The 26238-nt window shown below is 40.5% G+C and overlaps 2 protein-coding genes across 2 annotated transcripts; both read right to left on the bottom strand.

The window, feature by feature from the left end:
* Nucleotides 1–1056: 1056 nt before the first annotated feature.
* LOC144542168 (immunoglobulin lambda-1 light chain-like) lies at nt 1057–8552 on the bottom strand. Its single transcript, XM_078287905.1, has 5 exons — nt 8522–8552; nt 8085–8429; nt 3057–3104; nt 1488–1768; nt 1057–1315 (listed from the first exon to the last, which is right to left on the bottom strand). Exons 1-5 carry the CDS (start codon nt 8550–8552, stop codon nt 1145–1147), a joined length of 876 nt encoding a protein of 291 aa, XP_078144031.1. The 3' UTR covers nt 1057–1144.
* Nucleotides 8553–19583: 11031 nt separating this feature from the next.
* LOC144542150 (immunoglobulin lambda-1 light chain-like) lies at nt 19584–24865 on the bottom strand. The gene is made up of 5 exons (XM_078287828.1): nt 24835–24865; nt 24389–24742; nt 22051–22098; nt 20183–20617; nt 19584–19756 (listed from the first exon to the last, which is right to left on the bottom strand). Exons 1-5 carry the CDS (start codon nt 24863–24865, stop codon nt 19593–19595), a joined length of 1032 nt encoding a protein of 343 aa, XP_078143954.1. The 3' UTR covers nt 19584–19592.
* Between the last annotated feature and the right edge of the window lie 1373 nt (nt 24866–26238).

Genomic DNA, 26238 nt, shown 5'->3' with positions numbered 1-26238 from the left:
GACTGAAACAGAAACCACATCAGCTCGTTTACAGCCTGAACCCGACCCTTCCCGCCTCATCGCTGCTCAGCATTCACCAACATTATGATACACGAATGTTGACTTCATAAACACACAGTCTGAAATGTAACAACAGATTGGTAATTCACAAAGGGATTATTATTATTATTTCAGTCCCATTTATTTCTGTTTGAGTTCATCTTACAGCAACATTTCAGCTGCTGACACTGTACAGCAAGCAGCAAACCTGACAAACATTATATAAAGTCAATGAACTGAAGCAAAACACACTTCATTACACTGAATAATGGAATTACCACTGAATTACTGACAAGGTCTTCATGAAAAAAAACTGATATTTCTCAGAGAAATTACAACCATCATGCTCAGTGTTCTTAAAATGACAAAATGTACAATTTCATGTCTTTATTTATATGGCACTTTTTAAAAAATGCTTACAAAGCGCTTCACAAAAATAAAATAAGAATAAAACGTTCCTGACAGAATGCAGATGTTAAGAAAAAAGAGAAGCAATAGTAGACAATAATAAACAATATATCTACTGCTGAGCAAAGCAATACGATATTATAGAGCAAAGCATTCATTGTTCAAATAAATGTTCAGAATATTATCATAGACAAAAAATTACAAATGCTGTAACTGATACTAACTTAAATACTTTGTAAAGTTTCTCTGAAAACAAATTCAAAAGATTAAAGGCAGCAGAAGAAACTATCTAGATGAAAGAAAGAAACTATATCAATGAAAATGTATATCTGAAAGTACAATGCTGCCTTCATAAAATCCTTTAATGATCTTAACACATCAAACATGTTCATTACATTTGTTTTAATAATAATGTCAAATTCACAATTTGGTTTAATAAGATAAACATAATCTGAATTTGTTATGATTGCTGCTCAGATTGTTCGGGTGAACAACAATTATTTTTTTTAACTAATTTATTAAAACTGTTTCTTTTTATTAATTAATACCAATTAAAACAACACAAATACACAATCATGAATCTGGAATAAAAAACTCAATTTTTTGCTCTATTGAAACAATTTGAAACAGGAACAACAAGATGAGAGAAACATTTGTACGGATGAAAAGCTGGACAGAAAGCAGAGGAACATGGCAGTCAGTCAGCATGTGTGTTGGTGGAGCCTCCCTTGTTTGTATGGATCATGAGGAGAGAGAGTCCACAGCAGTACACCATGCTCTTCACTATCATCACTGTGTAAACCAGAGAGAGCAGCTTCACCCTGCACTGGGACTGGAAGGAGACTGGAGACAAGACAAACAGCACAAGTCAACCATTCCTCTCTGTTTGCTCATTCATCCAACTATGGAAATGTTTTGCATTTAGTCTTCAGTAAAGCCGTTTAGATTCTGATCATCACACACTGTAAATCCCCCAAACTGTACAAATGATTTGTTGTGAATTTGCAAAGGCAGCAGGTGATCTTACAGTCAGTTTGTGCTGGTATCCGGGCTTCCACCGCGCCTCCTTGGTGCTTCACGGAGCAGACGTATGGATACGCCGCCGCCTTTTTCTGATCGATAAGCAGGATGGCGGCGGGGCGGCCCGGCTCTCCGAGCTCCACCGTCTCTCCCTCGGTAGTCCCGGTCTCCTCTCTCCTCCAGGAGAACCGGACCAGAGGAGGAAACATGGATGTGGCCAGACACAGCAGGGAGCTCTTCCCCTTCAGGTCCGCTCTGGACGCTGGGTACACGCTCACTTTGGGCTTCACGACTCGCTCAGCTGAGGTTTGACAAGACAGTCACACATTCATCTAGTCAACAGCAGTTTACAGCCAGAGATAAAACACCACATCACATCATGAAGCATACAACACACATTTACCATCAGATACCATACAACACACATTTACCATCAGATACCATACAACACACATTTACCATCAGATACCATACAACACACATTTACCATCAGATACCATACAACACACATTTACCATCAGATAATATATAAAATATATCAAATATATTTCCCATCATATAAAGAGGACCATATTGGAAATAATTTTTGGAAACTTTATCTGTTTTCCTGGATGATTTTAATTAATGCATGACTGATGGCTGTGCATTTTTTTGATTATCAAATAAACAAATACATATAAATAATATACAAAATACGTATGGTAAATATATTTTATATAGGCCTTTTATATGATGATAAATATATTTTGATATAGGAAATCTATATAAAATAGATTTAACATCATCGACCATCAAAATATATTTACCATTATATAACATATAAAATACATTAACCATCATTGAATAATTTAAATTATTTATGATATTTTGTATATTCCTTTAGCAGTTTTAAAGCTGAATTAAAAATCTGGCTTAAAGCTAAACAAACATGCAACTACTGATTTGTAGACTGTAACTGACTTCATTTTTAAAGCACATGCACTCTGCACTGGTTTTTACATTTTGTATACTTCAATGTCTATTATGTGTTAATGTTGTGTGTTTGTATTTGCTGCAGATTGTATATATGTATGTTTTGAATTGTAACCTGCCAAGGGACTGCAGATGAAAATGAGCTCTAAGCTAAATCTGGTACAATACATCAAATGGTAACATTGATGTTTAACATTGTACATGGTCCCTTACAAATAAATGAGATAGATCAAATAATAAATAAAATATGTGTAACCTACAGATTAAGAGGATGTTATTATGGGCTGTATGAATATGAAGCAATAGAAATCCTTTTCCTCCATCATGATAATTCAGTCACATACATTGAATATCAGCCTGTGATAATATAGAATGGAATTAGAGAATCAGTGCTGAGTTTCTCAAATCACTTGGCAGATTTTTAAGATGTTCGGCTGCACAAGAAAATGATGAAGCAACACAAACGTCCTTCACATACTAATTTAGTTTTTAATGTATGAATGGCTGCATATTGAATTCTCAACCAGTGATGAAAGACTAACATGTAAAGCCTAAAGCAGCATAAAACAAACTAAAGACACATTTTCACTGCAGGAAAAAGGAACATTTTGTCTTACCTGTCACATACAGTCTGGTGCCAGAACCAAAGATGTAGTAACCATAGCCTCCCACAGTGAAATATCCTGTAACATAAACTGTCTGTGTTGTTCCATCTGTCAGCTGAGGTGAACATGTCCAAATTATTGATCAAGTCTCATATTTGGGCTTCATGATGTTTCTCTAATGTTCATATCAACATGACTGTCAAATCTTCATTTCTGGTCCTTTATTTGAGCCACTGAGGCAGAAAGAGGCGGGATCCTAGATTCCTCCTAGATTTAAAATGAGTCCAACAGAGGAGACGTGTTGTCTATCAGTTTAGAAACATTTACTAAATTAGACTTTAACTCACTGGAAGTTGCTCTTCTGCGGCCGATTGAAACTGCTTTTGAAACTTTATTTGTCATTCCTACAGTTTCACAGCTTCACTCTTGAGCAGGGGGTTCAGCGCCTTGCTCAAGGGAACCTCAACAGGATTAAAGGAGGGGAGAGCGTTACTCCTTACTTTCCTTGGACACATTTGAACAAGGAGTCTTGGGATTTGAACCAGCGACCTCTCAGTCACAAACCTGCTTCTTTAACTTCCAGGTTTCTCTCTCCTGGAAGTGTGGAACCTTAAAGGTGCGTTCACATCAGCACCAGCAATCGGCTTGGCTTCCCATTGACGTCAATGGAAAAGCAGGTGAAGGTGTTGCGTTCCATTAACTAACTAGATCTTCAGCTGCAGATGATGTTGCTCTCTGAACAGAGAAATGTTCTCTCTGGTATCTAGATCCACTGAATTTCCACCTAAATAAACGCTTCAATTGGGCCGGAACGATCCGGCAGCCTCAGTTTAAAGAAAAGTTTTAAGTCAAGTCAAGTTTATTTATATAGCCCTTTATCACAAGCATGTCTCAGAGGACTTTACAGAGAATGTGTCTAGCTAGAACTAACTAAACACAATCAGTGGTAAACAAAATGATGTAGGACAAACATAGTGAAAAACACAAGGTAGGTAGGAGCAGATTTAGCAAGACAGACAATCTACCTGTTCTACAGCCTAACCTACCTGGCAACCCAGCCTTAGACCCTAAATGCACACAAGGAAAAACTCCCAGGAAAAACCTTAGTAGGAAAACTTGGAAGAAACCTTGGGCGGGCTGAGGCAGAGAGGGATCCCCCCCGGGACGGCTTAGCGTGCGATAGATGCCGGGCAAACATTGACAGAGTCATGGGCAACAATGATGACAGGAGAAAACAGAGAGAGACAAAAAGGAGAAGCAGCATGCGGCGGTGAGAGGGGACTGAGGCCAGCGCTGAAGGAGCGAGGGCAGCGGTCGTAATTCAGCGTCCAGGAGGGAACAGCAGCAGGGAAGAGGAAGGCAGCGCTGACGACGAAGAGCAGGGCAGCACCCGTCACTGCCAGGTAGACCACTGACCTGGGCCTCGTTCCATAAAGGGTGGGGATTAAAATCCAAAACCTGACTTGAATGAACTTAACAAATCAGTCGGGGCTAAAGCGGTTCCATAAAGCTCAATTCAAGCAATCAGACTAATTCAAGACAGGTTCAAGTAGTCAAGATAATTGCGTGTGCACGCCATTCTTAAGCAGCCCGAGAGGTCGATCATGGATCACATCGATACACCATGGCAAAAAGCAACGGTAAAGAGAGAGAGGCGGTGTTCACGGCCACCGAGCGGCGCTTATTAGTAGAAATATATGAAGAAATGAAACATATAATAACCAAAAAAGGTAATACAGCTGCCATAAATAAAACAAGAGAGAAAGCCTGGCAAGAAATTGCTGATCAATTGAATGCGTAAGTAGCAACTAAGTTAAAATGTAATAAAATATTTTGATACAACCAAATTAAGTCTCGGGCACAATGCATTCAAACAGTTAGTAAGAAAACCTGTAGGTTATTAAAATATCTTATACAAGAATACATAGATATCAAACCTCAAGGCTGCAAATGTATACATGTTCACTCGTTTAATATATACGCAGGGGTTAAAGTGGGCCGGAACGATCCGGAACGGCGTTCCGGCACCTTCGATTACACTGACACTGACAGAGCAGCACCGTGCAGCAGAGAGTTATTCAGACCATCTGAACAGAGAGAAATATACACAAATCTATTATATTGTAATTTATTCCCATGCATGGTGCTCAGAGTAATCTCTTCTGCGTCTCTCCCTCTCCTCTCGCGCCGTGCGCACGCAGGCAGGAGTGAGAGTGAGTTGCTATGGTTACAGGATGCTCTGTGTCTGTCGCTCTGAAACTTTCTCGCGATTCCCAATAATAGTTTTTAGGTTAGTATGCCTATGCAATTTTTTCTGACCCCCATCCCCCCCGCCCAGAAACAGGGTTCCCCCACCTGCCAAATCCCACTTTAACCCTTACACCCTAACACTTTAATATGTATATATTATGTATATTTGATGAATGATTTCAACAAATGAAACTTTTTTTGACTGAGGGAACAGAGGGGGGAACAGAGGGGGGAACAGAGGGGGGACAGAGGGGGGAACAGAGGGGGAACAGAGGGGGGAACAGAGGGGGGACAGAGGGGGGAACAGAGGGGGGGACAGAGGGGGGACAGAGGGGGGAACAGAGGGGGGACAGAGGGGGGAACAGAGGGGGGAACAGAGGGGGGAACAGAGGGGGGACAGAGGGGGGAACAGAGGGGGGACAGAGGGGGGAACAGAGGGGGGAACAGAGGGGGGACAGAGGGGGGAACAGAGGGGGGAACAGAGGGGGGACAGAGGGGGGAACAGAGGGGGGAACAGAGGGGGGACAGAGGGGGAACAGAGGGGGGAACAGAGGGGGGACAGAGGGGGGAACAGAGGGGGGAACAGAGGGGGGAACAGAGGGGGAACAGAGGGGGGAACAGAGGGGGGACAGAGGGGGAACAGAGGGGGGACAGAGGGGGGACAGAGGGGGGAACAGAGGGGGGGACAGAGGGGGGAACAGAGGGGGGACAGAGGGGGGAACAGAGGGGGGAACAGAGGGGGGACAGAGGGGGGAACAGCGGGGGGAACAGAGGGGGGAACAGCGGGGGGAACAGCGGGGGGAACAGCGTCTGAATCCATGCCACCTAGTACTCATCAATGAAAGGACACACCATGACTGATAAAGAATGACACATGGGTTGAGGTCCTTATTTAGAGACCTTTACTGTATTGATTGAAAAACCATACACCCACTAAACACATCTAAGTTTACTTTTTGACATTGTTTTAAATGTATTAACCAATACATTAACCAATACATTTTTAAACATGGTTTCCTATCGGGCTAATAGAGGATAGAGGCATATGGATTTAGATACTACATTTCTGGTCAATATAATTTTTTGCAATTGTACTGTTAACTATTTATGTAGCTATTGTCATTCTATTGGGGTAATTTAGATTGAGACATATTTTATGTAGCATAAGCCTAAATGTTTGATATCACATACCATATAATTAAACACGTAGGTCTATATCTTATCATTTATCATTGTATAATTTATTTTATTTATTATTTATTATTCATTTAAGTTGATTTTCTATGAACTTTAATTTTTTGACTGATAGTGGTTAATAAAGTAAAATAATATGGCAGCACGGCAGAAAGTCAGTGGTAAAATCATGGCTTTCCCGTGGGGTCAGTGTTACAGGAACTCTGGTTAAGCAACAACTCAGGCTGAGCCTGACAGTTAGCTGCCCCGGACCAGGTTAGTTTCCCAGCATCAGTTGCCATAGTAACTGAGCTTGAACTATGTTGAGTTTGCTTTATGGAACCGAATCAACTGAAAATGAGTCAGACTAACCGAAAGAAGCCTGGCTTATTTGGTAAACTCGCTTTATGGAACAGGGCTCTGGAGTCAGAGAAGAGGAGAGAGAGGAAGCCATGTACACACACACACACACAACACACCCAGACACACACACACGTACAGACAAAAGGAAGAAAACAGCTGTAAAATAATTTCCATATATTTACCAATATAAACCAATGAAAAAAAAAACAAACAGTTTGTACATAAAGAAAGAAATCACATTTATTCTGCCTCAGCATCCCGTCTCTGGTCTGGGTCAGGCCAGAGATTCTCATCAGCATCACATCACAAAACAAGTGAACTGACCCACGGCCCTTTGATCTGTCTATCCTGAGCTTCTGATTGGTGTGTGAACAGTTTAGACTCTTAGTGTTTCCACCTGGGGAATTGTGTGTTAATTGGGTTCGAGCTGTGATGACTTGAGTTAATGATATTGAATGCCGGTGCTTTCTAAATGAGCACACGGTGCAGCCGGTGATATATGAAGGGATTTGTGTGTAAAGTTTTTCACAAAAAGTTCAACAAATCTGAATCATGTGTGGAAACAGGGGAATAGTGTTTATAGTTTTGGGAAATGGGTCTGTCTTTTGGTAGATGGCGTCATGGTTTGGGATGTTTAGTTAATAGGCCCAGTTATAGTGTGTAAGTGATCGAGAAAAACTGTAAATCTATCTGTGATTTTGTGGTACAGATGTGACGGTGTTACAGAGTATTTCCACTGTGTATTTCTGTCAAATGTATTTTAGTCTGAATCAGATTTCCTGGCAGTAATTTCTGACTTGATAACATTGTTGTTTGAAGTCAAAGCTCTTCTTCAAAGTTTAAAAATGGATATAATATTGGGGGGGTTACACTGTCCAAAGCTCAATGTGTACGCTTCTTTAGATGTGTACACATTGGAGGAAGCTGGAGAACTGAGGACTTGTACCTCAGTTTATTCAACACCCAGGATATTGGTTCTTTATCGGCAGATGGGTTTGAAGAACTCACGGTGGCAACGACACAATGTAAAGAAAAGCTTCAGAGCTCAGAGACATTTCTGTGTCTTCAGCAGTGTCCTCTAAGAACCAGATGACAACTGAGATGGGAGGTGAAATATCTGAACCTGGGCTGTGGTTTCCTGCTCTCAGATCAATGTCTCTTCCTCTGAGAAACAGAGTCGCCATCTGTTCATTTCTTGGTTAACGCTGCAGAGTTTTTGTACAGGGTGGAGGGATCACTTCTCACTGTGGGAACCTGACTTCCAACAGGAGCAGTAGTAGGTGGCTGAATGGAGGAGTTTTACTTTATTGATCCGCAACTCACAGCCGTTCTCTGTTCTTACAGCTGAGAAATCATCTTTTTGAGGATGGCTGTAACTTGAATCAACGTCACAATTCTTCCTATTAATATTAAGAATCACTGTGAATGTTTCTGTCTCTTTCTTCTGGTACCAGAATACATAACTGTTCTGATCTGAATTGGTGTAACACTGGTCAGTGTTTTTACAGCTGAAGGAAACCTTCTCATCTTCTCTGCTGGTCAATGATAACTGGTCCTGAAGCAGCTCTGCTGCCATGGCAACCGCTGCTGTAGAGAAACGGACACATAAATGAATGTTACTGTCACAGAGTTTGTTAAATGTTGAGTTTGTTGGATCCTGATTGGTTGGAAACACTCACCTAAACACAGAGAGCACAGAGCAACACTTGGGAGGAAAAGCATTTTCTCCAGTGACGTTTCCTCTGTTGAACCTGGTAGAAGTGCGGCTCCGGTTCAGCTGAGGCCAGATAAGGACGGCTTGTGAGATCACATGAGGGCCGCGTGGTTTCTAACAGGTCCTCAAACCTCCCATCGCTCCCTGCGGTGGACAGATAAGGCCGCCGGTTGTGATCGACAGCTCAGTTGAACCTATGGTGTAGTTTTCCATTGTGTCAGAGGTTTTAAAGGGGAGAGGAGGCGGACCAGAGGAGCAACAGGCAGCACACAGTTACCATCCAGATGGACGACTGGATCCTGGATCCTAGAACACATCAGAGAGTTAGTCACTATTTTAACACTGAACATAATCATCTGTATTCATAAAGCACTTTCCAAAACACAGTTACCATCCAGATGGACGACTGGATCCAGCATCAGCCTGCTGCTCTTTCACTAAATATGTCGTATTCTGTAGAAACTGCATCATGGTGGAAATGAGTCTCAACCCAACAAATAAATAAACTACAAATATAAACAAAATAAACAACATGATGACAGAGAAATGGCTTTTAGTATATATTTACTTTATATTATTATATACTAAATATATTGGATTACATTATGATCAGCCCAAGAAGCAGCAGAACTAATTTATAAATCTATTTCTCCCATTTGCAGTTTAATAAAGCAAAACATTCATTATGTAAATTACTGCTGAATATTTAGAATATTAACAAAGGCAGCGTGACACAGTTATCATAGAAAACATCAATTAGACATTTTGTAAATCATATAAAATTCTAATTTCTTGTAAAGTTACACTGAAATCAAATTGAAAACATAATTTATTAATTTACCATGGATGAAATGAACACAATACTGAATACAATTCAACTTTATTGAATATAATACTCCCATTTTAAAATCCCTTGATGTATATTAATCTAATTTTTGTTCTTTACCTTTTTATTAGTTTTTTTTTTTTTTTACATAATCCAACATTATTTTGTTAGAGACCACTTCACATTCAAATTTGGATTAAAAAAATAATAATAAAAACTCTGAATTTATTATGTTGCTGCTCAGATCATAATAAAGAGGATGAATTATTGTATATTTGTGAAATTTCTCATTTAATTAATTTCCAGCAATTAAAAAACAAAACAACAAAAATACAGAATTCTGAATGTAGAACAAAATAAAAGCCACCAGCTGTTATTCAGAAATCTCACTACTATATTTAACAACTGGAAAAAATAAGAGAGAAATATTTCTATCAATCAAATATTGTTTTCACTATATACCATATTCTATATACAGTGATCAATTAGACTCAAAAACATGAATGATGAAGAATTGATTAGTTATTGGAAACCAGCTAATATTACCTAAATCCTCTGAAACACAACAGGCTGCTGCTGGCAGGAACTGTCCTTTAAAACACAAAACCATACACACTCATCCATAATCAATAACAAAGTGTTCCATAATACACTATTAATAGCAGAGAATTAGATAATACAGTCAATAACAAAGAATTAGAAAATATAGTCAATAATAGAAACAGAGACAAACAGATGCTGCTGTCCACTTGTTTTAATATTCTGATTTAAATTAATATTTTCTCCTTCCATTGGCTTTGAAACAGGAAACTGACTCACGGCAGAAAATATTTTTCCCTTGTTGTGTTTTAGTAAAATATAAACTTCAGTTCAGACAAAAACAGAATTGAATAGAGTCCAGATGTCAAACCGTCTCAGTTGTCAGAGTTTTAGTCCCAGTCCAGATGAAACCTGATCACCAAGAAAATCACACCGATATGGAGTTTGATTCTGTGATGATATGACATCAATATTTTAAAGTGAGATATTTTGAAGTGAGATTTCCTCTGACAAAATGCTTCATAGCACAAAGTCAAACCAAACGACGGTATTTTTAATGACGGAGACACTTTACAGACCGGATCCAACAGATTTTACAATGATTGAATAATAAAGTGAATAATGAAGTCTTCATGTGGTCTTTTAAAAGGATTTGAAAAGGTGAAACAGTCAGTATATATCCTGTCACCATGTTGAGAGGGAACTGGATTTATTTGGATTGTGTTGAACTAGATGTTTCCCTACAGAATTACACTTTCTGCATTAAAGGTTCAACCTGCCATCCAGTACAGAGAGAGAATACAGAGGAAAAACTACTTTGAAATTCTTACACTTTAGTCATTTAGTTGATGTTTTTATCCAGAATAACTGACAGTGATCATCAGGAATATTAGTTATCTGTTATCTGCTGCTGTGACCTCTGACCTCTGACCTCTGACCTCCCTGCTGATCTAGGAACTGAAGCTGATCAGAGGTGATGAGGAGGAGGTGATGAAGAGTCCAGATGTGATGAAGAAGAGGTGATGAAGAGGAAGTGATGAAGAGTCCAGATGTGATGAAGAGGAGGTGAAGAAGAGTCCAGAGGTGATGAACAGGAGGTGATGAAGAGGTGATGAAGAGGAGGTGATGAAGAGGAGGATGTGACAAAGAGGTGATGAAAAGGATGTGATGAAGAGTCCAGAGTTGATGAAGAGTTCAGAGGTGATGAAGAGGAGGTGATGAAGAGGTGATGAAGAGGAGGTGATGAAGAGGAGACACTGTCTTGACAGAGGAGCAGTGATTTGTCTTGTTGGAAGATGTTGAGTTAAATGGGAAACAGCACATTGGTTCATGTTTTTACTGAAGAAACAATACTGTTAGTGGATGTGACTGTTAAAGTGAAGTTCATACAGTCCAGTCCTTCAGTCAGACCAGAACCAACAGTGAATCCAACCTGATGACATCATGAAGGTTCTTCTGTTATTATTTCTGCAGCTGTGAAAACAACACAGAGCCATCTAGTGGAGAAAATGACCTGAAGACTTACTACTACTACTGTTACTACTACTAATACCACTGTTACTACTACTACTAATACTACTACTGTTACTACTACTACTAATACTACTACTGTTACTACTACTACTAATACTACTACTGTTACTACTACTACTAATACTACTACTACTGTTACTACTACTACTAATACTACTACTGTTACTACTACTACTACTGTTACTAGTACTAGTACTACTGTTACTACTACTACTAATACTACTGTTACTACTACTACTACTACTGTTACTACTACTACTAATACTACTGTTACTAGTATTACTGCTTCTTGTACTGCTATTACTAGTATTACTACTACTACTACTACTACTATTACTAGTATTACTACTACCACTTACTACTAAGAAAAGATAACAAATTCAGAGATAGCAAGTCCTCCTCAACACAGCACAACACGTCCCCAACACCCCAGATGTTCACAAAAGCATCAATGTTATCAGTCAGTTTGTAATATTCAAACTCCACCCTGAGCCGGGCTGAACAGACCAGTCAGCATCAGACCAGGATCCACTGACCCCCGACCCTGAATCTGATTCTTTCTGCTTTTCCATATCGACAGTTTGGCCTCCTGACAGCATGTTAACCAGCACACACACAGACTTTTTTGACCATAGATAAAAAAAGTCAAAACAAAAACCTTCGCCCAGACCCTGAGAGTCTAACAACCTAAATAAAGCAGTAAGTCTCGGACACAGGATGAAAAGATGTTGTAAAGACTCCTCCCTAGAACAGACAGGACATCCCTCCCCTATTCTGGGATCAAGGTGCACCAGATGTCTGTTTGTAGCTACGGCCCCGTGTACGATCCTTCGCTGGAGGTCACCCGTCCGTTTGTCAACGGGGGGTTTGTACAGGGACCAGCAGCCTCTTGGGGAAGATTCTGGGCCAAAAAACTCAGTCCACCTTCATCCCTGCCAGAGAGCGTCAGTGTGACACTTTAACACAGGTGCAGTAAACTGCCTTCTTACCCACAGTCTCAAAATCCCCTAACTCTGGTTCTGAAAGACAGGGAGCGTTCCTCCTCCTCCTGCCACTCCAACAGCAGGAGAGACAGTCAGAGAAGGAAAAACATCCTCACATCCATCATCCCACTGGTCTGACAGAGTCTGGTTTTCAGCAAACGCTCTGAGGGTCCAGGCAGGGACGCACAGACCTCCTCCACCAACCTGTACAGCAGTCTAGAGGACTCGATGCCAACGGCTCCTCAAAGAGCCACATGCCTGGTGTCATCACAGCTTCTCGGTGGAAAGAGAAGATCTTCCAGGACTGCAGGACCGACCGGTAGAAAGGTGTCAAGCCGGTCAGGTCCACAACCTCAGGCCGGAGCAGGAACAGCTGCTTGTCGTATCCGAGGCCGCCGGCCCTCCTCAGTAACAACCGAGCGGCGTCCTGCCATCCGAGGCCTAACCCTAACCCTAACCCTAACCCTCTCAACTCAATCAGGAATATCAGCTGGCCAATTATCTTAAAATAAAACTTTTTAAAGAAAGAAAGATGCTTTCTAGATTCAGACTGTCCGACCACAACCTGGAGACTGAAAGGGAAGCAGCTGAAAACTCAGAGGCTGTAAACACTGTGATCTAAATAAGACAGAGACAGAGACACACTTTCTGTTTGAATGTCCAACATATAACTCCATGAGAGTGTTGCGGCCGTGGCCGTACCCCCAGAAGACTCCCGAGTGTTTCCTTGTGTTTCCCCTTCCCTGTGTTCCTAGTGCTCCCCTGTCTGTCTCTCTCTCTTGGTCTATGTTTTGTTTGTGTGTGTATTGGCGTGGGCGTGGTCTCCCTTCCTCGTTCTCCTGGCTCCCGGCTCTGCTCATCCTGCACACCTGTCACAATCTGCTCCTCGGTTTCCCTTGTCGACCACTCTTTCATCCCCAGCCCTCCACATTGCTCTCGGTCCCTGTCTCCAGCCCCTGCTCTCTTCTCCCAGGCTGTGTTCTTTCCTTCAACTCCCCAGTCCTGCCATCCTCTAGCCGTCCGCCAGATGTCCTCGGACTTTCCCTCCTTTCCTGATCACCTGTTTCCACTTCTCATCAGCCCTGCGGTCACCTGAGCTTTCCCTCCCGTCTCCCCACCTGCACCTCATTCCCTATCAGCCTTCACTACTTATACCAGTTCACTTCCTTTGTTCCCTGCCAGATCGTTAAGTCAAGTTGCCGTGTGCTTCATGTCTTGTTCTAGTTTCCGTATCCTGTTCTTCTGTTGTCCCTGAGGCCTGTTACCTGCCTGTTTTGGACCTTGCTTGTTTATTGGACTTATTGATTCTTGCCTGCTCCTTGTCGGATTTGTTTGCCAGTTTGGACTGCCTTCTCCGGTTTTGACCCTTGCCTGCCTCACCATCTCGTAAGCCTTTGTACCTCATTGTGTAATAAAATCACTGAACTGCATCAGCTCTGCCTCAGGCGTCTGCTTTTGGGTCCTATCCCCTGTGTTCCTGTACCCTGCTAGCACCAGCCGTGGCAGAGAGAGACTTATGTTAATAGACTGATTAGTGGTGCAGGTGGGCAAGTGGCTCACTGAGTGCACTGCCCCCTCTCCTCAGCTGCTGATGGTTAGGAAGCTATATAGTGTCACTACTACCTCTGTCCATTGACTCTGATGAAGATGCAGTAGCATCGAAACGTTAGTCTTTGCACATTCAATAAAAGGCTAAATTGTCCGTGTGCTCCAGTGAATCTTTTCTTTATTAAAACATCCTGAGTGTTTGTTCTGTCCTAAATGTCAAAGATAGGAAAAATCTCATTTTGTCATTTCAGAAGCAAGTCCTAAACTCCTGACTGTCTCCTGTCTCTTCTCAACTAAACTGAGGAAATCCTAACAAGGCCTGTCTATTAAAACTCTAATCGAACAATTATCTGAATCAGCGATCATTTGCTAATGCCTGATTTCAAGTTAGAATGCACGAGAGAAGTTTAATTGTTGTGATTCTTATTATTATTATTAGTAGTAGTATTTCCCTGTATTTTGTCCAATAACTCGTCCATACATTGATAACTCTTTGTCCATTTTGACATATTGATAGTTCAGGTCAACTGCTACTGGGAAACCAATGATGTCACTGATTGGCCCATAGGGGGCGCTGTAATAAGCTCCCAAAGTCTGAGGCTCAGCCCCGCCGTCCTGTTAGTCGTAGAGATGTGAAACTTGGTACAGATATGTATCTGATCATGATGAACAGTTTTGCCTCTTGGACCCATAAGCTCCGCCTATAAAACATTCTGCCATTTTGGATTTTTGGAAAAAGCTTCAAAAAACTTCTTATGAACTGCAGGTCAGAATGACTCCAGATTCGGTCTGCAGGCTTCTTGGACTTGCCTTTACTTTGTTTGAAAGTAGCTAAGGAATCAGGTAAAAGATGGCGGAGTTGTGACCAATGCAGTGGAACCGTTTGGTTCTATTTGACTTTCCAGCTGACAGTAGCGCTCCGCTGTAGCTGCGGCCTGCAGGCAGCAGGGGGCGACACCTCACTACAGATAGTCTGCTTCATCTGCTGTTACTGTTACCACAGAGTTCAGTCAGGATCTCCTGCCTGTCAACCAGCTGTTACATTACAAATATCATTTGTTGTATCTTAACATTTGTTCTTGTTGTTTTATTTGTTCTGTCTGGTGATTTGATGCAGACTGAGCTCAGTCAGCTCACTGCAGGATCAACTGACTGCTGCAGGAATCAAACATAGAATCTGAAGTGATAGAACCGTCATTCCTGTTCAGAGCTACACTCATGGTTGACTTGTGCTGTTTGTCTTGTCTCCAGTCTCCTTCCAGTCCCAGTGCAGGGTGAAGCTGCTCTCTCTGGTTTACACAGTGATGATAGTGAAGAGCATGGTGTACTGCTGTGGACTCTCTCTCCTCATGATCCATACAAACAAGGGAGGCTCCACCAACACACATGCTGACTGACTGTTTTCTGACTGGATCACTAACTGGAGCGGCCTCGTCACTTATAAACAAATAAATATGACTAAAATCACATGAATTATTAGATATTGTCAATAAACTGCATCATCACAGTGTCTGAGTTGTGTGAAGATCCTTATTTTTATTGGATGCTCTCTGTCATTTCTCTGCTCTCTTGGCGCTGACTTTGGCAAAACGTCACGTGACGAAGGCTTTTAGTTTCCATCAGCTTGTGTAGAATTCAGCTGTAAAGAAAGCAGTTTTCTCCTGTTAGTTACTGAGTCGTATCTGCTGTCTCTATAGTGCAGACAGCTGCTTCAGTCAGATTTATCCCTCACTGATCACAACCACACTCCACATGTTTTTCTGCAGGAATCTATGAACTTTATGAAGCTATTTAACTAATGAACTGAACAGCAGTTCATTCCTCTGCGCTGTGAGGAATCAACGCTGACATCGAAGTTCTGCTTAGAAAAACAAAACACCGACATGTTTTTTTGTTCCTGAAACAGGAAACTGAGTCTTGGCTGCTGCTGCACAGAAACTTCACACTGAACCGTCTCAGTGTGTTTTTGTGCTTTCAGTGTGATAAATCATAATGTTTATTATATATGATTTCAAATGTTTTAGTGTAGCAGTGACGTCGAAGGAGGATTTCTGGAAATCTTGCTGCAGAGCGACTTGTGATGTGAGGCTGAAAATGCAAATAGAAAACACTGAAAAATGCACATCATGAATACATAAACAATTAGTAGACAACAACTTTTTTGAGTGTTTTTGAGAACAAAGTCACATGTGAAAAGCCTCATTGAATTCAAAGCTTCTTTTCAGATTTGAAGGTGAAATTTCTCATTTCCTCTGTGGAAACGACTGAATGAGTGAAATATATGAGCTTAGAATTATATGGTTCCATCTCCCTTCAGGAGTTTTGACATATTGAGCTTCAAAATGTTCAGCATCCACTGAGTTAAATGGAGTCGGGGCCTTTTGTTTTAGAAATGACAGACTCAAAAATAGGTAGAATAGGTTCCACAGGTTTATGTGACCAACTCAGTTTGGACAAAAAGTCACATAGAACCGTATAATTCCAAGGTCACAAACTGTCTGTTTGCATGTGAAATTAAGTTTTCACATGTGAAACAAATATTGTTTCACATGTAATGGAAGATGAAAAAAACACTTCAGCTATGAACTGAAATGTTCACATCTGAAGTAAAAACTGTCACATGATGTCAGAATACAATGTAAAACAAATCAAGACGTTCACATGTGAAAAGCAACACGTGTCCAAAATGCACATGTGCTTTGAATTCACATGTGACTTCGGTCAGGAAAATCCCACAGATTGAGTTGAGACTCTGTGGAAATAAAGCCGGGCTTCCTGGAAGGATTCTTAACCAAAATAAATAATTGTAACTGTCATTTTGTTGATATGACAAACCACAGTGAGCGGTGTGGAGCTGCAGTGAAACCACAGCCTGTCTGTTATCGTCAGCGTCACCCAGCAGCAAATCACATGTTGCTTCACTGGCAGCAGGACGGGTTTGATGAGTCCTGACTGCTGAACAACTTTCTTTAAAGCAATATTCCACTTAGTTTCAACATGGACTTATTTATTTGAAAAGCAGAATATAATCTCCTCACCAAGATCAGATGCAGCCGGACCAGTTTGTAGCGTTCAGATTTTGACTTCCCATTCATTTGAATGGAAAGTGACATTGAACACGTTGGTGAACAGATTCAACAACAGATCTGCTGCTGTGATTTCCAGCTGACTGTTGGTCCCACACTTCAGAACAGAATCTCACCAAACAGCATTTTTATTGATAGAAGAGAACACAGCGGAGGGATACCATTTAGGAGAGATAGTTCCTGTTGGGGAGACCGGATCTACTTTTATTTGACTCATTTTAGTGTAAAGCAAGAATAGAAATGCAAAATGAGGACGGACCAGTTGCTGCTTTATTGTCTTCCAGCAGGATCTGTTGTTGAATCTGTTCACCAACGTGTTCAATGTCAGTTTTCAGGAGATTTTGGTGGCTCATTCAAACTCTACAAACTGGTCCAGCTGCATCTGGTCTTGGTGAGTAGTTTATATTCTGCTTTTCAAATAAATAACCCCCATGTTAAAACTAAGTGGAATATTGCTTTAAGATCCTCTGAATCACCTACAAGGCCTGGACCGGCCTGGAACCCGGTTCTATCTGTGAGCCGCTGACTCTTTATCGGCCCGTGACTTCACTTAGGTCCTCAGGTGGAGGTCTGCCGGTCGTCTCCAATTCTAGATTCCAAACTAAGGGAGAACGTGTCTCGGCAGTTTTGGCCCCAACTCTCTGGAATCGTCTCCCTCTGCCGATCAGATCAGAGTCTGTTGTCTCCTTTAAGCAGCTGCTGAAAACCCACTTCTACAGGCCGGCCTTCCTGACGAGGGGCTGGACGGGTCTCTGCTCTTTATTTGGTTAGGACTTGTGTGTATGGAGGAGTTTATGTGTGTATTGTATAGGTTTAACCTTTTCATCATCATGGGGTTTGAAATGCTTCATGGTTTTTACTGTTTTTACTTTCTATATGTATGGTTGTGTTATTTTAAGATGCTTTTGTCTTCTCTTCAGTCTTTTCTGTCTTTGATCCTCTTGTTGGGAAGCGCTTTGTAAACTGTGAGTTTTAAAAAGTGTCTATTTAAGTGAAGCTTTACTGACTGACTTACTCCTGCTCCATCTTTCATATGATCTCCTCTTTCTCTCTATCTCTAGGAGGAAGAATAGCAGCATTAAAAAGCTAATCATGTTGTTGAGGAAGTGGTTTTGTTTCCACACAGTAAGACTGAAACAGAAACCACATCAGCTCGTTTACAGCCTGAACCCGACCCTTCCCGCCTCATCGCTGCTCAGCATTCACCAACATTATGATACACGAATGTTGACTTCATAAACACACAGTCTGAAATGTAACAACAGATTGGCAATTCACAAAGGGATTATTATTATTATTTCAGTCCCATTTATTTCTGTTTGAGTTCATCTTACAGCAACATTTCAGCTGCTGACACTGTACAGCAAGCAGCAAACCTGACAAACATTATATAAAGTCAATGAACTGAAGCAAAACACACTTCATTACACTGAATAATGGAATTACCACTGAATTACTGACAAGGTCTTCATGAAAAAAACTGATATTTCTCAGAGAAATTACAACCATCATGCTCAGTGTTCTTAAAATGACAAAATGTACAATTTCATGTCTTTATTTATATCGCACGTTTTTAAAAATGCTTACAAAGCGCTTCACAAAAATAAAATAAGAATAAAACGTTCCTGACAGAATGCAGATGTTAAGAAAAAAGAGAAGCAATAGTAGACAATAATAAACAATATATCTACTGCTGAGCAAAGCAATACGATATTATAGAGCAAAGCATTCATTGTTCAAATAAATGTTCAGAATATTATCATAGACAAAAAATTACAAATGCTGTAACTGATACTAACTTAAATATTTTGTAAAGTTTCTCTGAAAACAAATTCAAAAGATAAAAGGCAGCAGAAGAAACTATCTAGATGAAAGAAAGAAACTATATCAATGAAAATTTATATCTGAAAGTACAATGCTGCCTTCATAAAATCCTTTAATGATCTTAACACATCAAACATGTTCATTACATTTGTTTTAATAATAATGTCAAATTCACAATTTGGCTAAATAAGATAAACATAATCTGAATTTGTTATGATTGCTGCTCAGATTGTTCTGGTGAACTCAATTATGAGACAGATTGGATTATTTTTTTAAACTAATTTGTTAAAACTGTTTCTTTTTATTAATTAATACCAAATAAAACAACACAAATACACAATCATGAATCTGGAATAAAAAACTCAATTTTTTCCTCTATTGAAACAATTTGAAACAGGAACAACAAGATGAGAGGAACATTTGTACGGATGAAAAGCTGGACAGAAAGCAGAGGAACATGGCAGTCAGTCAGCATGTGTGTTGGTGGAGCCTCCCTTGTTTGTATGGATCATGAGGAGAGAGAGTCCACAGCAGTACACCATGCTCTTCACTATCATCACTGTGTAAACCAGAGAGAGCAGCTTCACCCTGCACTGGGACTGGAAGGAGACTGGAGACAAGACAAACAGCACAAGTCAACCATTCCTCTCTGTTTGCTCATTCATCCAACTATGGAAATGTTTTGCATTTAGTCTTCAGTAAAGCCATTTAGATTCTGATCATCACACACTGTAAATCCCCCAAACTGTACAAATGATTTGTTGTGAATTTGCAAAGGCAGCAGGTGATCTTACAGTTTGTACGATTTTGTAAGGTTTGTGCTGGTATCCGGGCTTCCACCGCGCCTCCTTGGTGCTCGAGACTGCTCAAGACTGGAGACGAGACAAACAGCAGGAAATGTTTTGCATTTAGTCTTCAGGAAAAATCAAGAACAAAACACATCTGCACATCCAGAAGAAAGGTGCCGGATCAAAGAAAATATCAAGTGAAGGACAGAAGATCCGCACACAGAAACGCTCCCATATGAAAACTTTATAAAGAAGTGACGTTTGGAGCAACAAGCTCTTCCTCAAACTGATTCCAAACAGCAGAGAATCTCCATCTGAAATACCCAGAAACCCTAGCAGAAAATCAGGTGACATAACACACCTGTTCCAAGGTGATGATCATACACAACAACATGTAGAAAACTCTAGACCAAAACAGTCAGTTTAAATGTAGCTTGTGCTCCTCACAGCTGTAAAGCCCCAAACTGTCCAAATGCTGAGTAGTGAATGTGCAGCAGCAGGTGATCTTACAGTCAGTCTGGTGAGCTGTGTCTCTTTCTGGAGGGCCGCTGGCTGCAGCAGCTGTTGTTGGAGCCACAGGAGGCTCTGAAATAGAAAAGGAGTCCAATGTGAAAAATGAAGCTAAATCAGCGCTAAACACAAGCGGCCGGCCTTCATTACCTGCTGGTATCCGGGCTTCCACCGCGCCTCCTTGGTGCTTCACGGAGCAGACGTATGGATACGCCGCCGCCTTTTCCCGATCGATAAGCAGGATGGCGGCGGGGCGGCCCGGCTCTCCGAGCTCCACCGTCTCTCCCTCGGTAGTCCCGGTCTCCTCTCTCCTCCAGGAGAACCGGACCAGAGGAGGAAACATGGATGTGGCCAGACACAGCAGGGAGCTCTTCCCCTTCAGGTCCGCTCTGGACGCTGGGTACACGCTCACTTTGGGCTTCACGACTCGCTCAGCTGAGGTTTGACAAGACAGTCACACATTCATCTAGTCAACAGCAGTTTACAGCCAGAGATAAAACACCACATCACATCATGAAGCATACAACACACATTTACCATCAGATACCATACAACACACATTTACCATCAGATACCATACAACACACATTTACCATCAGATACCATACAACACACATTTACCATCAGATACCATACAACACACATTTACCATCAGATACCATACAACACACATTTACCATCAGATACCATACAACACACATTTACCATCAGATACCATACAACACACATTTACCATCAGATACCATACAACACACATTTACCATCAGATACCATACAACACACATTTACCATCAGATAATATATAAAATATATCAAATATATTTACCATCATATAAAGAGGACCACATTGGAAATAAGTTTTGGAAACTTTATGTGTTTTTCTCGATGATTTTAATTAATGCATGACTGATGGCTGTGTATTTTATTTTTTTGAATATCAAATAAACAAATACATATAAATAATATATAAAATACATATGGTAAATATATTTTATATAGGCCTTTTATATGATGGTAAATATATTTTGATATAGATAATCTATATAAAATAGATTTAACATCATCGACCATCAAAATATATTTACCATTATATACTATATAAAATATATTAACCATCATTGAATAATTTAAATTATTTATGATATTTTGTATATTCCTTTAGCAGTTTTAAAGCTGAATTAAAAATCTGGCTTAAAGCTAAACAAACATGCAACCACTGATTTGTAGACTGTAACTGACTTCATTTTTAAAGCACATGCACTCTGCACTGGTTTTTACATTTTGTATACTTCAATGTCTATTATGTGTTAATGTTGTGTGTTTGTATTTGCTGCAGATTGTATATATGTATGTTTTGAATTGTAACCTGCCAAGGGACTGCAGATGAAAATGAGCTCTAAGCTAAATCTGGTACAATACATCAAATGGTAACATTGATGTTTAACATTGTACATGGTCCCTTACAAATAAATGAGATAGATCAAATAATAAATAAAATATCTGTAACCTACAGATTAAGAGGATGTTATTATGGGCTGTATGAATATGAAGCAATAGAAATCCTTTTCCTCCATCATGATAATTCAGTCACATACATTGAATATCAGCCTGTGATAATATAGAATGGAATTAGAGAATCAGTGCTGAGTTTCTCAAATCACTTGGCAGATTTTTAAGATGTTCGGCTGCACAAGAAAATGATGAAGCAACACAAACGTCCTTCACATACTAATTTAGTTTTTAATGTATGAATGGCTGCATATTGAATTCTCAACCAGTGATGAAAGACTAACATGTAAAGCCTAAAGCAGCAGAAAACAAACTAAAGACACATTTTCACTGCAGGAAAAAGGAACATTTTGTCTTACCTGTCACATACAGTCTGGTGCCAGAACCAAACTCTATGTAGTAGTTTCCTCCCACAGTGAAATATCCTGTAACATAAACTGTCTGTGTTGTTCCATCTGTCAGCTGAGGTGAACATGTCCAAATTATTGATCAAGTCTCATATTTGGGCTTCATGATGTTTCTCTAATGTTCATATCAACATGACTGTCAAATCTTCATTTCTGGTCCTTTATTTGAGCCACTGAGGCAGAAAGAGGCGGGATCCTAGATTCCTCCTAGATTTAAAATGAGTCCAACAGAGGAGACGTGTTGTCTATCAGTTTAGAAACATTTACTAAATTAGACTTTAACTCACTGGAAGTTGCTCTTCTGCAGCCGATTGAAACTGCTTTTGAAACTTTATTTGTCATTCCTACAGTTTCACAGCTTCACTCTTGAGCAGGGGGTTCAGCGCCTTGCTCAAGGGAACCTCAACAGGATTAAAGGAGGGGAGAGCGTTACTCCTTACTTTCCTTGGACACATTTGAACAAGGAGTCTTGGGATTTGAACCAGCGACCTCTCAGTCACAAACCTGCTTCTTTAACTTCCAGGTTTCTCTCTCCTGGAAGTGTGGAACCTTAAAGGTGCGTTCACATCAGCACCAGCAATCGGCTTGGCTTCCCATTGACGTCAATGGAAAAGCAGGTGAAGGTGTTGCCTTCCATTAACTAACTAGATCTTCAGCTGCAGATGATGTTGCTCTCTGAACAGAGAAATGTTCTCTCTGGTATCTAGATCCACTGAATTTCCACCTAAATAAACGCTTCAATTGGGCCGGAACGATCTGGCAGCCTCAGTTTAAAGAAAAGTTTTAAGTCAAGTCAAGTCAAGTTTATTTATATAGCCCTTTATCACAAGCATGTCTCAGAGGACTTTACAGAGAATGTGTCTAGCTAGAACTAACTAAACACAATCAGTGGTAAACAAAATTATGTAGGACAAACAGTGAAAAACACAAGGTAGGTAGGAGCAGATTTAGCGAGACAAACAATCTACCTGTTCTACAGCCTAACCTACCTGGCAACCCAGCCTTAGACCCTAAATGCACACAAGGAAAAACTCCCAGGAAAAACCTTAGTAGGAAAACTTGGAAGAAACCTTGGGCGGGCTGAGGCAGAGAGGGATCCCCCCCCCCGGGACGGCTTAGCGTGCGATAGGTGCCGGGCAAAACATTGACAGAGTCATGGGCAACAATGATGACAGGAGAAAACAGAGAGAGACAAGAAGAAGGAGAAGCAGCATGCGGCGGTGGGGGGGGGCTGAGGTCAGCACTGAAGGAGCGAGGGCAGCGGTCGTAATTCAGCGTCCAGGAGGGAACAGCAGCAGGGAAGAGGAAGGCAGCGCTGACGACGAAGAGCAGGGCAGCACCCGTCACTGCCAGGTAGACCACTGACCTGGAGTCAGAGAAGAGGAGAGAGAGGAAGCAGCGTACACACACACACCCAGACACACACACACACACACACACACAACACACCCAGACACACACACACACACACACACACCCAGACACACACACACGTACAGACAAAAGGAAGAAAACAGCTGTAACAGAACACACAGGGTCAGAGACAGGATGGGAGGGAGCAGCAATCAAGGAGATTTCTCTGGCATTTCTACTTTTTTGCTGATCGAAAACGTACCGAACCATGACACCTCTACTATCTGTCTGTCTGTCTGTCTGTCTTACATCTAATCATCAGATCAAATGTATAAATCAACCCCAGCAGTAAAGACCCTGGCAGGTTGATCATTAAATCTATCTGTGATTTTGTGGTACAGATGTGACGGTGTTACAGAGTATTTCCACTGTGTATTTCTGTCAAATGTATTTTAGTCTGAATCAGATTTCCTGGCAGTAATTTCTGACTTGATAACATTGTTGTTTGAAGTCAAAGCTCTTCTTCAAAGTTTAAAAATGGATATAATATTGGGGGGGTTACACTGTCCAAAGCTCAATGTGTACGCTTCTTTAGATGTGTACACATTGGAGGAAGCTGGAGAACTGAGGACTTGTACCTCAGTTTATTCAACACCCAGGATATTGGTTCTTTATCGGCAGATGGGTTTGAAGAACTCACGGTGGCAACGACACAATGTAAAGAAAAGCTTCAGAGCTCAGAGACATTTCTGTGTCTTCAGCAGTGTCCTCTAAGAACCAGATGACAACTGAGATGGGAGGTGAAATATCTGAACCTGGGCTGTGGTTTCCTGCTCTCAGATCAATGTCTCTTCCTCTGAGAAACAGAGTCGCCATCTGTTCATTTCTTGGTTAACGCTGCAGAGTTTTTGTACAGGGTGGAGGGATCACTTCTCACTGTGGGAATCTACCTTCCAACAGGAGCAGTAGTAGGTGGCTGAATGGAGGAGTTTTACTTTATTGATCCGCAACTCACAGCCGTTCTCTGTTCTTACAGCTGAGAAATCATCTTTTTGAGGATGGCTGTAACTTGAATCAACGTCACAATTCTTCCTATTAATATTAAGAATCACTGTGAATGTTTCTGTCTCTTTCTTCTGGTACCAGAATACATAACTGTTCTGATCTGAATAGGTGTAACACTGGTCAGTGTTTTTACAGCTGAAGGAAACCTTCTCATCTTCTCTGCTGGTCAATGATAACTGGTCCTGAAGCAGCTCTGCTGCCATGGCAACCGCTGCTGTAGAGAAACGGACACATAAATGAAGGTTACTGTCACAGAGTTTGTTAAATGTTGAGTTTGTTGGATCCTGATTGGTTGGAAACACTCACCTAAACACAGAGAGCACAGAGCAACACTTGGGAGGAAAAGCATTTTCTCCAGTGACGTTTCCTCTGTTGAACCTGGTAGAAGTGCGGCTCCGGTTCAGCTGAGGCCAGATAAGGACGGCTTGTGAGATCACATGAGGGCCGCGTGGTTTCTAACAGGTCCTCAAACCTCCCATTGCTCCAGATAAGGCCGCCGGTTGTGATCGACAGCTCAGTTGAACCTATGGTGTAGTTTTCCATTGTGTCAGAGGTTTTAAAGGGGAGAGGAGGCGGACCAGAGGAGCAACAGGCAGCACACAGTTACCATCCAGATGGACGACTGGATCCTGGATCCTAGAACACATCAGAGAGTTAGTCACTATTTTAACACTGAACATAATCATCTGTATTCATAAAGCACTTTCCAAAACACAGTTACCATCCAGATGGACGACTGGATCCAGCATCAGCCTGCTGCTCTTTCACTAAATATGTCGTATTCTGTAGAAACTGCATCATGGTGGAAATGAGTCTCAACCCAACAAATAAATAAACTACAAATATAAACAAAATAAACAACATGATGACAGAGAAATGGCTTTAAATAGAGGAACTTATCGACTTAGAGTTAGACAGAAGGTGGATCCCAGATCAGAAATGTCTTTTATACATGAGGGATCAAAATCTAATTCAAACAAGAAAAATGTAGAATTTATATTTAGTTTATATTATTATATACGAAATATATTGGTATTTTTATTGTCAAATATAAAATATATTGGATTACATTATGATCAGCCCAGGAAGCAGCAGAACTAATTAATAAATCTATTTTTCCCATTTGCAGTTTAATAAAGCAAAACATTCATTATGTAAATTACTGCTGAGTATTTAAAATGTTAACAAAGGCAGCGTGACACAGTTATCATAGAAAACATCAATTAGACATTTTGCAAATCATATAAAATAAATATAATAAAATATATAAAATTTCTTGTAAAGTTACACTGAAATCAAATTGAAAAATAATTTATTAATTTACCCTGGATGAAATGAACACAATACTGAATACAGTTCAACTTTATTGAATATAATACTCCAATACTCTAATTTTTGTTCTTTACCTTTTTATTAGTTTTTTTTTTTACATAATCCAACATTCTTTTGTTAGAGACCACTTCACATTCAAATTTGGATTTAAAAACTTTTAAAAATAAAAACTCTGAATTTATTATGTTGCTGCTCAGATCATAATAAAGAGGATAAATTATTGTATATTTGATAAATGTATTTAATTAATTTCCAGCAATTAAAAAACAAAACAACAAAAATACAGAATTCTGAATGTAGAACAAAATAAAAGCCACCAGCTGTTATTCAGAAATCTCACTACTATATTTAACAACTGGAAACAGAAATGATAAAAAATAAGAGAGAAAT

Source organism: Centroberyx gerrardi, chromosome 13 (assembly GCF_048128805.1).
Source record: "Centroberyx gerrardi isolate f3 chromosome 13, fCenGer3.hap1.cur.20231027, whole genome shotgun sequence".
Taxonomy (NCBI): domain Eukaryota; kingdom Metazoa; phylum Chordata; class Actinopteri; order Beryciformes; family Berycidae; genus Centroberyx; species Centroberyx gerrardi.
Note: the sequence above shows the minus strand (reverse complement) of the source record. Positions and strands in the feature narration are given on the sequence as shown.